General features: G+C 34.6%; 1 protein-coding gene across 2 annotated transcripts; it reads right to left on the bottom strand.

The window, feature by feature from the left end:
- Positions 1-378: 378 nt before the first annotated feature.
- LOC121242695 (aldehyde dehydrogenase family 3 member H1) lies at positions 379-15464 on the bottom strand. Of its 2 annotated transcripts, none has more exons than XM_041140623.1 (10): positions 15113-15464; positions 4864-4932; positions 4665-4761; positions 4328-4534; positions 2929-3044; positions 2679-2783; positions 2418-2590; positions 2219-2309; positions 1590-1739; positions 379-791 (listed from the first exon to the last, which is right to left on the bottom strand). In XM_041140623.1, the coding sequence occupies exons 1-10, from the start codon at positions 15335-15337 to the stop codon at positions 552-554; spliced, it is 1473 nt and encodes a 490-aa protein (XP_040996557.1). In that variant the 5' UTR covers positions 15338-15464; the 3' UTR covers positions 379-551. The 2 variants fall into 2 exon arrangements, with proteins under 2 accessions (XP_040996557.1, XP_040996556.1); XM_041140622.1 differs by lacking the exon at positions 15113-15464 and adding an exon at positions 5789-6380.
- Between the last annotated feature and the right edge of the window lie 771 nt (positions 15465-16235).

The following is a 16235-nucleotide window of genomic DNA, read 5'->3' as shown; positions in this document are numbered from 1 at the left end:
ATTTCATAATATGCCAGAATATATTTGATTACATGTAATCTAATCTGGTTGAATCAAGTTTACAAATAAATCAAGAAAAGGAAAAGGATAGACTGGTTAGTTTAGAGTATTGCATTATAATCTCATATATAGGTATGAAAAACTCTTCTTTTAGGTCAATAACAAACTCTTTCTTTCAAGATATTCCTAATGTCACCTGACTTATTTTTGCATCATTTTAGAAAGGAATCAAGAAAGACAACAGCACAGATTAGTAAATATAGAGTCTATCTTCATCTTGTATTCGAGAAAATTTATCAAGTCATGCAGATTTATGAACATAAGAGGTGGTGCTAAGGAGAGTGGCTCATTATCGGACACAGGTGCCCATTCAGGCCCAAGTAACACGAGCATCACATTGCTAAAAGAATCAGCAATGTTGCATATTTTTAATTTGCACACAAATCAAATCTTGTTCATATTGAAATGAGACCATTTATGCCGAGTGAGTAGCTTCAAAATACAAAGAAACAAAGAAACTTGCACCCAACACGGTTATATTAAATTATATTTTAATCCTTGGACAATCCAAACAGAGCAAAGATTGCACTAAGTATACTACCACCTATCAGAGCCTTCATCAATCTCAACTTCCCTTTTGTGTAAGGTGGGTACCTCACAGGTGCATCGCCAGCAAAACTTCGATACAGAACTGCCTTCTTATGGCTAAAAGCATCAAAAGAGAATTTCCCATGATAAGCACCCATTCCACTCTCCTGAACTCCTCCAAATGGTAAACCGTCAACTGAAAGCTGCATCATCAAATACATATTACATATTTAGATCCTATATATAATTGTAAAATGCAAAAAGATTTGTGAGGATCCATACATGTACATACAAGAACACCACATGCTTCTATTTGTTAGTTCACACGTACATAAATGTTGGGTTTTACTATCATAAAATAACATGTATATGGAAGTTACTGGAAATGTATATCAGCTCAGTCTTGAGACTCATTTCAGAATCCATATGGGCAAACATGAAAGATACTGTTGAGTTTTCATGAAAATCAAGCATACAGGATTCTGTCATTTGAGTGCAGAAAATCAAATTTGAGGCCAAGAGTTTTGAAAATCCAAGTGCTCACTGTTGCTACCACTTTATAGGTAAAGCTTGCATATTAGTAGACTGAGTTGAACTAAATATGTATATGTGCCTCTCTTTCTACCGTGCATTACTTTCTCCTGCTTCTATATTTTTATTCGTACATTTTTTTTTTTCACTGAGCAATCATCTGATATTGGCTTCCTTCCCTTGTAAGTATATTCACCCAAAGACTTCCAGAATTAGGATTCCTATGCAACACGACTTTCTAGCAAAACCAATATTTGACAAAAACAGCTACTATCTTTAATGACGTTCAAAATACCTATGCAACCATTGTGTAAGAATACCAATATTCTCACGTCTAACCGCAGATGTGTAAGAATACCAACTCACTCAAACTATTAGTTCCTCTCTATGTATGTGTGTATGGAACAACTGTACATGCAAGAGGTAAATGTTTGCAGCTAGATACTAATAGTTCAAGGAAGAATAATCACATGTAGAACAGTGTCATTGACGATCACACCCCCAGCAGAGACAGTCATCACAAATTGCTCCTTGAGCTTCTTGTTGTTGGTAAACAAATATGCAGCAAGGGGTTTTGTTCCCGAATTTATAATGTCAAAGCTGTCTTCCACTTTCTCAACCTGTTCCAACCAAAAGGCTAAATCATTATTGATCTGCCCAAGGTTCAAATAGAAAAACAATTACTGGCCAAATTCTCTATTTTCCTTCAAAGACCACCCACTTCTAAATTACAATAGTGACTAGTCTCTTTATTTTAATAAAATGCCATATCCTGCAGAAAATTCAAGAACTGATTGCTAACTCAAAATCAGCAGATTTTAAGCACGAGGCATAGGCAGCTTAAACTATTTTCTCCAAGTAATCTTTCTGGGACACCATGTCATAGCTACTATTATATCATGACAAGAACTACTAGTTTAGAAGAATACGCGGGAGTAAATTCTACTACTCTGTTCAGCTTGGAGAGAAGGACATGTGGTACTGTTCAATGTTATTTCAAAATAACTTCATATGCTTCGATATTTCTTTCAAGTTACATCCTAAAGAAATGAAAGACACTTGGGTGTATCTCAGTGCAATCAACTCTCTTGTTTCCTACCGTTAGAATGGGAAGCAAGGGACCAAAAATCTCCTCGTTCATGATCAGAGAGTCTCTGGGGGCATCCAGCAAGATGGTTGGGGAAATCTTCCTGTAATTGAGGGAAATAAACAAAAACAGTATGAAAGGTCTGTCGTACATAGCAAATATACGCTAATTAATAAAAACAAATAACACGCAGACACACAATGCAACTCACAAGGTCGATTTTTCACTCTTGCCACCATAGACAATTGTGCCAGAAACCCGATCCTCATCCAATAACTTGGTCAAGCGAGCAAAGTGGTTTGAGTTGACAATGCGCGACAAGTCTTTTGAATCCAATGGATTCTCCCCAAAAAAATGCTCCAGTTCATGTTTCAGAGCATCCACCTGGAGAATCAGAGGCATTATAGTAAAACTAAATATGTTTAAAACTTATGAAATAACATATTTAATGGCATAATATTGGCCAAATTACCAATTTCGGAGCAAAATCTTTTGTTGTTAAGACGTAATCTGGAGCAACGCAAGTTTGACCATTATTACACCCCCACTTACCCGCAATTATCCTTCTAGTTGCAACCTAGGAAGTACAAACAAATACAAGTTAGCACATGAGACACAAAGGTACACGTTGCAGTGATGGTAATGGATATGGCAAAATATTTTCCAGGACAATGGAAAGGGGGAACCATTAGGCTATGCAAAGAAAAAACAGTTCTTTTTACCTGTAGATTTATGCTCGAATCAACAACAACCGGAGATTTTCCTCCAAGTTCCAGAAGAACCGGTGTAAGGTGCTTTGCAGCGGCTGCCATCACAATCCGTCCAACTTTTCCATTGCCTGAAAATTCGAGGATAACTTGAGTTTACAAACAATCAAATCATTATTCTGTCAGAACCTAATGACCAAATAATATTTTAGCAGCAACAGGGTTACAGGCTTGTACCAATCGATAATGGAGAATTCCAATATTGAAAAGCACTAATTATCCTAACATGCTAAAACAGTTCATTTGAGACATGCTCAAATTGTCATTCAATAAGGCTAACACCAAGAGAACAGTAAATAAATAGCAGATAGAGACATAGCCAATGCCAAAAGTTATCCCATATCCTCCATGAAGGTGCTAGAATAGTCCAAGCTTAGCCCTGATTGAATTAACTAAACATTAACAGATAGTTCTTCCTCTTGCCTAAACCAAATATGTAATTGGCCATAGCCATTATTCAATGCAATGTTTTATATCTGAAGAGAAAATCAAAGAAGCAGAGCCTGCAACAAATATTGTCCTAAGACAACACATCATCTCCTTGTCAAATAGCATTCCCACTAACAAAATAGTCAAATTACCATAAATTAAGGGAAGGCTTGAACTTAACCCACCAAGTAACACTAGAACTCCTACCAGTTTCCAACCTTCGTCTCTTCATTTATTTTCTAATCAACTCACCACTGGGAAAGAAGATGTAAACATTAACATTAGATATGTAGCAAAACGAGATTAAGGTGCCCATGACAGAGGCTATTTCACCACCTCCACGGAAATGGACTTCCTTCACTCAATCAAACTTATCTCAAAATCATAGTTTCTCCATCAAACTGCCTTGATTTGAAAGAATACAAGATAGAGATAAAGCTACCCACTACGCATCCCAATTTTAATTCAAGAACGCTAGTCTCATCTATTTCACCATCCATCCCTAAACTACCCACGTGTGCAGCAACAACCCTTTTACGCAGCAACACACATTTAAGGCTTTAGAGTTGATCTGTCAACAAAATAATTTGTAACTTTGTAGTCTTAATAGATAACTCCTTATCTACCACCTACCTCAATCTCTGCGCCAATAGTAGATTTTCAGTTTTACAGGTCGTAGATATTCCATCACCACCTTGAACTATTTTCTTTTCTAAGTTTTTCAGTGCTTGTGAGGGACTCGCAACCATGCACACAAAATGAGAATTCCTCATACCAAATATTTGGGTCGGTAAGTTTATTCAACAATTCTAGCCAGTCAATCACTAATTTTACTCTTCATCAAAAGGAATATCACTCAATCCAATATCAACTTTTTAATATTGTCCTAGAAGAAAAGGCAAATTAATGAAAAATTACTATGAACCTGTATAACATATTTTGTCCCACTTTTGCTCCAGTAGTGCAGTTGTTTCAGCAACACCCCCCTCAACAACCCTTATCAAAGAGTTGTCCATATATTCCCCAACTAATTTTGCAAGCAAAGATGATGTGGCTGGAGAAACTTCTGATGGTTTTAGAACGACTGCATTACCAGCTGCAATAGCTCCAATAACGGGGTCAAGAGACAACACTGGAGAAGAGAGATAAACAAATGTTTGTTATAAGATAATATGGAGGAATTAATTTCATTAATTATTTTCAGGTTAGGGTCTAAATTTAAAATTAAATACTAAAAAAATGTTAACATAGAATCAACATACAGAAAGGATAATTCCAAGGTGAAATGACCAAAACAACACCCAGAGGTTCCGGCACTATTTCAGCTGATGAAGGAAAAGTTGTTATTGAAGTTTTAACCTGAATTAGAGGCAAAGAAGCAAACAAAACTCGGATAGTTAAATTTCCCAAAAATGCATACATAGAAGTTAAGTTGACTGTCAGGTAATGACAAAACAATACCTTTTCTGGCACCATCCAATGTTTCAGTTTCTTAATTGCCAATGAGCAGGAGTTCTTTAACATAGCAACCTGCATAACAAACCAAATAAATCAAATTTAGGGGGGAAAAGCAGCATATAAAAATTGACATCCTTATTAATAATTAAGTTCTGTGAATTCCGTGGGGTTCCAATCATAGAGTCCACTAAGAATCTCGTTTAAATAGAACCTTGGGCAAGCCTAAGACCCAAAGACCAGAAAGAGCTTGTCAAAAGTTTGATTTATGTACCTCTAATTTCAAATAATATATATGATTCTAGCAAATTCTCGAATTTAAATAATTCTGTAGTTTGAGATCATATGAGTAGTTACAACATGACAAGAGAGTAGTTAAAGAAGACTCTTGTTGCAATAAATATGACAGCTTGAGCTACGTAACAGTTAGAACTTTCAAGAAGGATCTAAAGGTCGGCCTTCTTATAGTATGGAAAAAGCTTTAAGTATGTATGCCATTAATACTCCACCATCCACCCATACGGTAAGGGCCAAAAGAAAAAACTTTTGATGTGTGATAGATCTACCAGCTCCATTACATGAAAATCCTCAAATCATTGAGACAAGATAATTGATTATACACTATATATTAACGTACTACTAACCTCGCTATATTTTCCCAAAGCCTTTAAAAATTCTAATTCAAGTTTTTATTTAGAAATAATTAAGCATCTTGGTAATTGGCTGTTCTTCGTGAAATTCAACCACATAATAATAACAATATCCCAACATATGCAATGAAAAAGAAAGGACGAAGAAAACAGAAGGTGGTACATGGATACATCGAGTAAAGCAACATGGAATTATAATCCAAAGTCAACGAGCAAAAAACATATAAAAAATAAAAATAAAAAGAGGCAAAGGCGATAGTGATGATGATGATAAAGAGGACCTCGTAGACGCAGGACTCGAGCTCGGGCTTGGAGAGGTCGGAGCGCAGAGCTTCGACGACGTCGTGCTCGTGATACTCAGCCATCTTCAGAATGCTCTTCAACTGGGACACTCTCCACTGGTAGTTCCTAGTCTTACCAGTAGCAAAGGCGCCCCGAAGCTCCTTCACCAATCGAGACGCCGCGTCCGCGTCGACCCCAAACTTGGTTTCCTCCATGGCCGCCATCGAAGATTCCTTCACGTAGATATCGATATATATATATATAGATAGATAGGTAGGGAGGTAAAGGCAGAGAGATAAGGATTGCAGTACAAGTTTATCTTCCCAGAGACAGAGACAGACTGAAATGGGGGGAATCGGAGAGGCTTTCGAATCGAAGCAGACGAAGAGGAAAGCGAAGACACCAACGTCGGATCAAGACGCCTCGCGTGGTGTATCGCTGACGGAAACCCTGAGAATGGCCTACGCTGCCCTGCGCAGTTCTGGGCCTTCTAGCCCCCGTAGAAATTATATATGTGAACCGTGGTCCGTGCCTGCCTGGGATTGGAGTCCTCAGTCCTTGGACTGTTTTGCATAGTCCACGCGAAGTAAAAGCGCGTGGGGAATTATGGAGATGGAGGAGTTTGTATTGCTTGCGAAGGACAACCTCTGGGACGGCTCTGTGGTCCCCATTTTCTTTTGATTTGACGTTTGTTTTTGTTTACGTCGCTGTTTCTTCTTATTCCCTGCCTTCTGATAGATATTATTATTGTCATTAATGACCCACCCTTGACAAAGTTGATCCAATGATTTGGAACCATGGCACAGCATTCCTCCATACGATTGCGATAAAGATATAGATATTCATGAAGGGTTTATTTTTCAAATTTCAGCTAACTTCAATCTAATTTTAAATTAAATATAATATTTAAATATTTAATTCTTAAATTATTAAACTCATTTGATTTCTACTCAAAATCTTCTTATATATAAGATTCATAATTTTTTTTAACTTAAAATATATTTATACGTGAAATTTATAATTTTTTTTAATTTCTTATAAAAAATATTAAATTCATCTTAACATCTAAATATATTTTAAAATCAATTTAGATGGGTCTCACATAACTCTTTTCATTATTCAACTCATTATTATTCATAAAAAACTCAACTCAATTAAGTTCAACTCAACATCTAAATGCAGGATTTTAAACTCATTTCAACTCATCTCAATTTATCTTATTTTATTATTATAACTTTTTAAATTTTCACATAAAACATAATACATAATTAAATTTTTTCAAATTTTAAAATAATAATAATATTAAAAATAATATTTTATTTAATTTATCTAAAACTATTACAACTCATTTATGAATCTAAATAAGACCTCAAAGGAAAGAAATTCATGAAAAATATAGATAAATTGTTAAAACAACAATTAAAGTTACCGTTACGACTGCATTTTTGTTTTATCCAAAATCTAAGGTAGTGTTTCCTATTTTTATATCCAATTTCAAGCATTGTCAAACTTTCTCTTACCAAACATAACTTAGGGTTTAGATTTTTGTAAGAATTAAGACCAAGAAATCATGGTAGAATAATGCTAGACTTCGTTTTAACTTTAGAAAAATGTTAGAGAAGCCCTTCAAAGTTATCATTCAATTATTTTAATTATTTTATTTTTTATTTTTTATTTTTTTATTTAATAATTAAGGAATTGATTATTAATGAAATTGTGTATTTTTTTATTTTTTTAATGATTAAAAATATTAAAAAATTGTTAAAAAAAATAGACTAGCAATACCGCTGGCCGGCCCTAGCAATTTCCTTAACTTTATCACCTTAGATCACACAAATCGATGTGATTAGTCTGAAGTGAGTACATAGCTTTAACCATTTAAATAGAAACCACTTAAAATAGAATAAATATAGATAAAAGTTACTCTTAAAAATAACCATTTTACATATATGATGTGGCATTATCTAGATCACATATTTTTCAAGTCTAAAATAAAAAAATAAAAAGCTAAAAGTAGTCATGTAGTGAGTATAAAATATATACTGCTACATTAACTTCTCTCTAGTATTACTTCTTAAAATATAATATTTAAGGTAATACTATTGAAATGATAAAGTTTTAAATGAAAAATAACATTTCTGAACAAAAGTACCAACATGGACGTAAAAAATGAGGCACATTCTAATTACGTAAAAAACTATGTTAGAAATACCATTAATTGTAATTTGCACGCCCGCTTTAATTCATTCGTCCTATAAAATAAAAGAAAACGATCGATGCACATGAAAATGACTTTTCCTTTAAGAATTTAAAACTACATAAAAAAAAAAAAAAAAAAAAAGTACCCAAAATGAATGCACATGGAATATTAAGTTACGTGCACATCTATTTGATTTTATTGTTGGTGTTTGGAAGTTAGGTAATGTTGTTGTTGAGGCAGGTCAAGGTGGTACAACAAACTGGGTTCTCTCTCCTCACACGTTATGTAGAAGTAGTGTAGTACTAATTAGAGCTACAGAAACGTTGGAGGGAATTGTCAAATTAGAGAAAGACGCGGAGCTTGAAATTTGGTCTCCTAATATCACTAATAACACAAACTTTGATCAAAATTTGATTAAAAAATCTATTTTTATAAATTTAGCTAGCTAAATACTTTTCAACAATGTCAAATAATAAACTCAATAAATTTATCAGTATTCTATTAAAATATCATATCTGAAGAACAAAGATTAACAACTGGCAAAGTAGCCCAACCCCTCTCTGTCTCAACTCAAGACACAGTCCATCTTTTTGTCCTCAACTCAAAACCTTCAAAGTCCATCGTTCATCAACATAAACATGCTTCTTCCTCCTCTCAAACTCCTCTTAGACTCCGCCCCCACACGCTCTCTTCCTAGAATTCTCCATTCCCTTCTTTCCATCTCCATACCCAACCTATTTATTAATATTCAAAAGGCCTAAAAATCAAGAAAAATGAAGAACTTCAAGAATTTTAGAGAGACAGAGAGCTAGAGAGACGAAGAACTTTGAGAACACCAAATAATGTTTGACCTCGTCGTCGTCTCTTTCGGTCATACCTTCAAGTGCGTTTCTGTACAAGTTTGTTGAGAAATTGGGTACTCACCAATGCTCGAAGACGAGTCTCGACCTGATTTCATCACCGTGATCCAAAAGATGAAATCGTGAGTCACCTGCAAGGATGTGGGCGTGGGTCACCTTCAAGTGAAACACACGAAACGAATCGCATGCGGGATGAGAATTTCTTATGCCAAAATAGTATTTTGGCCAGCATCTGGGGCTCAATAAACTTGACTAGTAAAAATATTGAAAGTTAAAATTACTATAATTTTGTTGAGTATACAACAATTACTTTTTGTATAATTTAGTTAAACTTTGACTAAATTTTAACTTTGTTGAATCCACTATTAATGGCCTAAGAGGGAAGTGGCTGGGGAATGTCCATTAATTGTTGTGAAGGATGCTTTCTTACGCCGAGATCCACATGTTGAATGATATTTCCTCTCGTTATTGTTTAAGGGAAATGCGTTAGCTACACAAGAATTAAAATAATGTGACTTTATATGGTATATTATATTATAAAATTATTTTTATTGTAAAGTAGATCTAATAAATCATATAAAATTATATCATTTTGTAAATTTATTATTATAATTCCTCTATATCTATAGCACTTTCCCTTTTATAAAATTATGAATATATTTAGAATCACATCACCTACGAGAATAAGTTTTTGAGAGATTTGTTCCATTTTTTTATTCCCATTATTAATTTTACAAAGTTGCAGATCTCAATTAGAATAAAGAATGGGGGATACCTTTGCTTGTAGTCACACGGGACTGGGTCAAGGGTTTTGACACCCACATGGCATCGAACTCAAACTCAAAATGCCTAATTTGGAAAATTCTATCCAACAAGCCTCACCAGCGGGTATTCTTTGTTGAAGATGATGAAAAGGTAAAAAAATTAATTAATACCGGGCAACCTTCTAAGTAGTCGGTTGAACATTGATGACAAGCTACAGTCTAGACTGTTCACCCAGGTACGCATCTGAGTTTTCGATTATACTCGGACCTGGAGCCAGGCGTGTAATGTGGCCCGTGTAAGAGCCCAAATTAACTCGGGCCAATACTCAGAAGACTCTTTAAGGTTTTGAAATCTGGAATCAGGGTTGTACTCATGTGGACTCTTAGATGGTCAATCTAATTTTAAATTAAATTTAATATTTAAATATTCAATTCTTAAATCATTAAATTTATTTTAACTTAAAATAATTTTACACGTGTGATCTATAATTTTTTTCAACTCAACACCTCTTTATACATGAGACCTATAATTTTTTTTAATTTTTCATAAATACAACTAAATTCATCTTAATATCCAAACACATCTAAATTTATCTTAGGTGGATCCCAAAAAATTTACTCAATTATCTCAACTCACTATTATTCATAAAGAATTCAATTCAACTTAACTCAACTCAATATTCGAGCGGAGCTTAAATTTTGCAAAAAACCCACTTTTTTTTTTTAATTTTTTACTTTTAAACTCGAGTACCTAAGTTGTACCTGGTTGGCCATAATTAAATTTTTTTTAAAATAAACCCGGTTGCATGTACCGGATAACCGCCTATGGAACTTGGTTATACGGATTCAAGCCAAGCATCCAGACTGGATGAACAGTATTATTTCCCTTTAAAGGTGGCTAATTGATGTAAGTCCAATGTAAACTTATTATAAAGATTACCAATGAGACGAGACGAGACTCGAGAAAAGTTAGAAGTATTAGTATTAGGACTAATTTTAAAAGTTATATTAAAAGTTTCGAGATTTTTCCCATTTATAAAGCACATCATAGCTTATTTTAATTTAAATTATATTTAATTTTTAATGTTTATGATGTAAGCTCTACTTAAAGAGCCATAGGTCGTTAATTAATAAAATATAAAGAATGTTGGATAAACATACATGTTATGGGCGGGCAAAGACAAACGAGACGACTCAAGGGATATGCACACGGAGACCATGCGAGTGAAGGCTATAACTGACGGTAGTGTCAGTTATACGAAAACAGAACGAAACATTTGACAATACAAAGTCATGTCCAGGGTCTTCGTGGTCAAAGGGAGTTCTACCCTAGCTTTAAGGCTATGTTTGGAATATAGAAGCACTTGATTCATTTAAGTTGAGTTCAAATTTTAGTCTAACTCAACATCCAAACACATATCTCTCAAATCACTAACATCATTTAACTTAGTATCTCTTTACATGTGAGATTCACAAACTTTTCATAAATATATTTAAAATCATCTTAACATCTAAACACATCTAAACTCATCTTAGATGAACCTCACAAAACTCATTCCATCATATCAACTTATTACTATTCATAAAAAACTGAATTCATCTCAACTCAACTCGATATCCAAACGTAATTATATCTCGCATCCTAGCAAAATTAATCATCTCGTGGGAGACCTGCGTCAATGAAATAGGTCTCATCGAAAAGTTTGCTTTGAAGGGCATTATGAAGTGTACTCCAATGGGATAGCTCTTCCCTAAGACTCGTACCGTCTCTTCTTGACTTAGGCATACACATCATATCCTTCTAGAGTTCTTCTTTCTCTTCTTGACTTGGACATTAGAGGCATTCCCCCTAGGGGATCACTCGAAGCCTTTTCCTTGCTCTTGTAGGTAAAAAAAGATCAGAGTTCAGAATGCAGCTAATCACATTGAAAAGTGTTTCAATAGTTGGTGTTACCTGTAGGATTAAAACCAAGATGCATCCAACCATACATTTCCATACGCTTCGCAATCCAAATACAATTGCAATGGATGGACATATGGCCAATAGAGGGGATAAGAGGTTCTCAAAAATGTAGGAAAACTTAGACGGATTACCCTAGCTAGGGATGTAACCGATCCAATTCGGTTTGATTTTGGACATTTTTTAGAATCAAACAAGTATACACCGGTTTTGTTGAAAATTTAAAAATTAATATTGGACCTATTCACAACCAAAACCTAAACTTTCGATTATTTCAGTTTTGGTCCAATCTGGTCTTTCCGGTTTTATGGATAAATAAAATCAAACTCCAATGAAACTTTAGCATAATCAAATGTTATATTAATGTTGTAAAATTAAAATTTATATGTTGTATCAAAATTCAATGTTATATTAAAAATTATAAGATTAATTTATGCTATATCATAATCAAATGCTATATTAAGATTTATAAGATTAATTTTATGTTATATCAAATGTCATATTAGTTTTATGTTATAAAATTAATAGACATGAATAATAAGATTTTAAACTTTATATTATATTAATTAGTAATTTCGTATATAATATATATTATAATATAAAAACCATATAAAAAACATTTTATATATTAAAAACAATATATATACCGGCTGCGTTCGAACTAGTGTTCTAAAAATCAAAACCGGTACAGAACTAGTTCACCGGTTTTCTAGTTTTTTATAGTCTTAACCTAGCCCTCAAAGCGCCTATTGAGAAGTTAAAGCAAGGATTGGAAAAGAAGGATGCTGGGTCGGATGAAGCGAAGATCGTCAGACAAACCCAACATGGTGAAACACCCTACTACCTGTCAGTTGCATAGGAGGTAATCAGTGTTGTACTAGTAAGGGAGGAAAGCAGGAGTCAATGGCCAGAATACTACATGAGCAAGGCACTGAGGGGAGTGGAGACACGATGCCCGGCCACGAATCAAACTAGTAGCCTTCGTGTTAGTACTGGCAGCCTGCAGATCAGGTACATGCAGTAAAGGTGCTGACCGAGGCGCCACTGAACAAGGCAGAGCATAACAACCAGATACATCTGGTCGACTCGTCAATCGGTCATTCAAACTCAGCGCATTCGATGACTTAAGACTATTTGCCGAGGAATTCAGTAAGCCCACTTTTTAAATATTGGCCGCTAAGCCTCATTTTTATAAAATAACTACCCCACTAGTACTCTAATTATCTAACGGTTTCAAAGTTGACACATGGCAAATATCTATGGACGAAGTCTTGTCATGATTTTTCTAGTTTGCAGGAGTTATTTACCCGTCCAACCACGCAAAAATCTACTTCAAAAATTGCTTTTAAAAATCATGGACGGTAATGATATGAAATCCCAACAATTTAGCTTAAAATTAATATTTGAAATTTAAGAAACCTTATCTGGTAAAATATCCCAAGAATTCTAAAAAGATATTGATCATATATAATAATTGATACCAAGTTTTGCTATACATCAATTACTATTCACCTTTACATTCTACAACCGATAACTTTTTTTTCATAAGATACTATACGTGTAGGATATGTATAATGAATAGTGATTGATGAAAAAAATTATTTCAACTCAAATATAAATCTCTGGTTAGGATTTTAATTAAGTACGGGCCGGCTTCCATTGTAAGCCCTTGTTAAAGCCACAATATCATGTTGTAATCTCAATATTTATCTGAATTTTCGAAGGTAAAATTGTAAATTAGTGCATATACATGCTTTTCTTGTTTGAAAATGAAAAAGTACAAAACCAACAAAAGCATGACAATCATCATCAGTATTGCCAATATTTCAACCACATCCACAATTAGACAAGTCCAAAACTTTACAAAACTCCATCTTCTAGAGAGAGAAACTCCATCTTCTCTCTACAAAACTCTTCCAAATCCGGTTCTAGCTTTGAGGGGAGGGTGCTTTGGCTCCTCCCTCTCACCTCCCTCCTGTCTATATATTCAATCTGTTAGTTTTGTTTTATCTTGTCGTGTTTTCGTTTTAGCTCTATTAAGGGGTGCTCTTTCAAGTGATCCCTTTTTTACATAAGTTTTGTTCCTCCTTCTTTCTAAGTTCTGTATTTCTGAATATACTCATAGATCTGGAACCTCATCTCTAATTTTTTTTCTTTCGGACCCGTGTGTGGAGTTGAGTCGCCTGGAAAGGCTGCAGCTGGGGCAGGAGTTGGTCGAGAGGGGCGGGCGATACTATGGCCGGTTGGTCGTGCGGCCGAGCTTGTGCGTACGATGTCTTCTGCACAGTGGAGGTTGGTGTTAATGCGAGTTGGGTGCTCGTGCCGTCTGGGCTCGGGATGCCGATGCTTGCGATGGACACGTTGTTCTAGGCTCACGCCAGTGCTCGTGGAGGGTGGTGGTAGCAGAAAGGGAGATGGCCTTGGGAGAGAGCGGCGGAGGGGGCGATGGGCAACGTAAATCGCAGAAGAAGAAGAAGAAGAAGGTAGAAGAAGGTAGTAGAAGGCAGTAGCAGAAAAAGAAAAGAATAGAAAAAAGAAAAAAAAGGAAAGTAGAAGGGGGGCGGCGGGCCCACTTGTTTTTTTGTGTTTTGGTATTTTTTATTGTGTTTTTCGTGTGTAATTTTCAGTTTTTAGTTTTTAATAAAAAAGAAATAGGCTATTTTGGACTTGATGTCCATAGTAACAGAGTCATATATTCCTTCTGTCTGGAGGATGGAGGGGGCTAGTGCTTCTCTTCTTTGAAAGAGGGGTCGTTTAGTTCTGTTTTTATAAAACGCTCTCTCTATTTGAAGAGAGTTTTATAGAAGTTAAGACAATGTCGCCATAAATGAATTTATGTACAGGGGTGCCCTGAGCAGATGCACGTAGTTTGACTTGTAGTTTAGGTTTGTCTTGTATTAATAAGTCACAGATATAACTTCGATTTATAAAATGAATTAAAATCTATTTCAAAAAAATATATATATTTCAACCACATCAACCGAACAACAATAACAATACTAATAACTCAAAGATGACAAAACAAGCTGCGCTTTTTACCCTCTTAAAACGTTCTACACTTGGCATCCCAAATTTGAAATATGTCGTATTGTACCATAATATATATATATATATATATATATATATATAAATATATATATAGTGTTAGGTCTATAAGAAAGTTGAAAGTTTATACGATAACGTAATTGCTTGGATACTAAGAATATCTTAGATATCTTCAAAATATCTCATTACTATTTATTATTTTATTATTATTTTTTATTATCATTCAATATTCTATCATATTTTTTTACTATAATTAACAGAATATCTGATAATAATAATACCTCACTACTAATATAATACGTTATATATACTTTACAGTAAAAAGAGTTTTTCAATATTGATGGATTATATTAAATTAGGTTACCAACGTATGAACGTTTTTGTGTAAGATTAATCAGTAGACACGTTTCTTTCTGTATATATTCGTGTTAACAGTTTGAAATGAAAAATATAAAAAGGTTTAGATCGATGGAGAGAGAGAGATAGAGAGGAACCTCGTAGGCTAAGGCTTCAAACTTAGGCTTGGAGAGGTCAGCGACAATTGCCTCAGCAATCTCTTGCTCGTGATGCTCCAACATCTGCACAAGTCGCTGCAACTGCGACATTCTCCACTTGTAGCTTCGTGTCTTACCCGTGGCATAGCTCTCCCTAATCTCCTTTACCAGACTCGACGCTTCTAATTCTACTTCGAACACCTTCTTCTCTCCCTCAATCGCCATTACTCGAACAGCTACAATATTCAGCACTCGCACGAAAATTAAAGCATCCTCTCACTCTCTATATATATCTATGAGAGAGAGAGAGAGAGAGAGGTTAGTACTCAATGTCTCGATGGTCATACAAATTAATGTAAACACTATTTTTTGTTTGACAATTGATCTTAACTACTGAGAAATCCCCCTCAAGTCTCAACCTTATCTCTTTTAGATCAGAGGAAAAAAAGTTGTCAGAACCCATTACACACGTAGCTCGGCAAATTGGAAGTCCACGACACCAAGGATGTTTGAAACGAATGATTCCCTTTTTCAAAGTGGACATGGAATTCAGAAGGCTATGACTATCTTTCCTAGATGCAACTTTGAAAGTTAATTTAATATAGCTATGGAAGTGGCAGGCAAAAAAGATTACTGTTTTACTTTGGGATCTTCCAAAGTGCTCTCCATTCAGTCAAGAGAGAGCATTTTCATCATTTAGGTTTTGAATACGTACTCGCCTCACCAATTTATTATACAACTTGACTACTCTTTTTTTATTTTTTAAGGGGAAAAAAAAAACTTTTCGACTTGTTAGATAACTTTTTTTATTCATGAACAATTTAGAAAAAAGAAAAGCTTACTTAGTGTAAATTAAAGTTGCAATTTACACCATTCAATAGAAAACTAACACGTAAGAGATTCAAGTTATTCATTTATTGTTATGCTTTCGGATTCATATTGTATTTGTAGTTCAAGGTTCAAGGAAAAATCATTTGTTGTTGAGTTTCAAACCCATCTATCAATATGTATTTTTTCTAATATAGTATATGCATTTCTTGAGAAAAACCAAATAAGAGATCAGAGAGTGGGTGGGGCGAGAACCAGACTTTCGAATTCGAAGGGGGGAGAGAGAGAGAGAGAG

The sequence above is a fragment of the Juglans microcarpa x Juglans regia genome, chromosome 8D (genome assembly GCF_004785595.1).
Source record: "Juglans microcarpa x Juglans regia isolate MS1-56 chromosome 8D, Jm3101_v1.0, whole genome shotgun sequence".
NCBI classification, from domain to species: domain Eukaryota; kingdom Viridiplantae; phylum Streptophyta; class Magnoliopsida; order Fagales; family Juglandaceae; genus Juglans; species Juglans microcarpa x Juglans regia.
The sequence above is the reverse complement of the archived record's forward strand: the minus strand, read 5'-3'. Positions and strand labels throughout refer to the sequence as shown.

Bases quoted from the DNA above. Each gene is read 5' to 3' on its own strand.
- LOC121242695 (XM_041140623.1), bottom strand. From the start codon at position 15,337: ATGGCGATTGAGGGAGAGAAGAAGGTGTTCGAAGTAGAATTAGAAGCG. The intron at 4,762-4,863 runs GTATTGTTTTGT...CCTCTAATTCAG, and splicing joins ATTGGATGGTGCCAGAAAAG to GTTAAAACTTCAATAACAAC. The intron at 1,740-2,218 runs GTAGGAAACAAG...TGGTTGGAACAG, and splicing joins CCTTGCTTCCCATTCTAACG to GTTGAGAAAGTGGAAGACAG.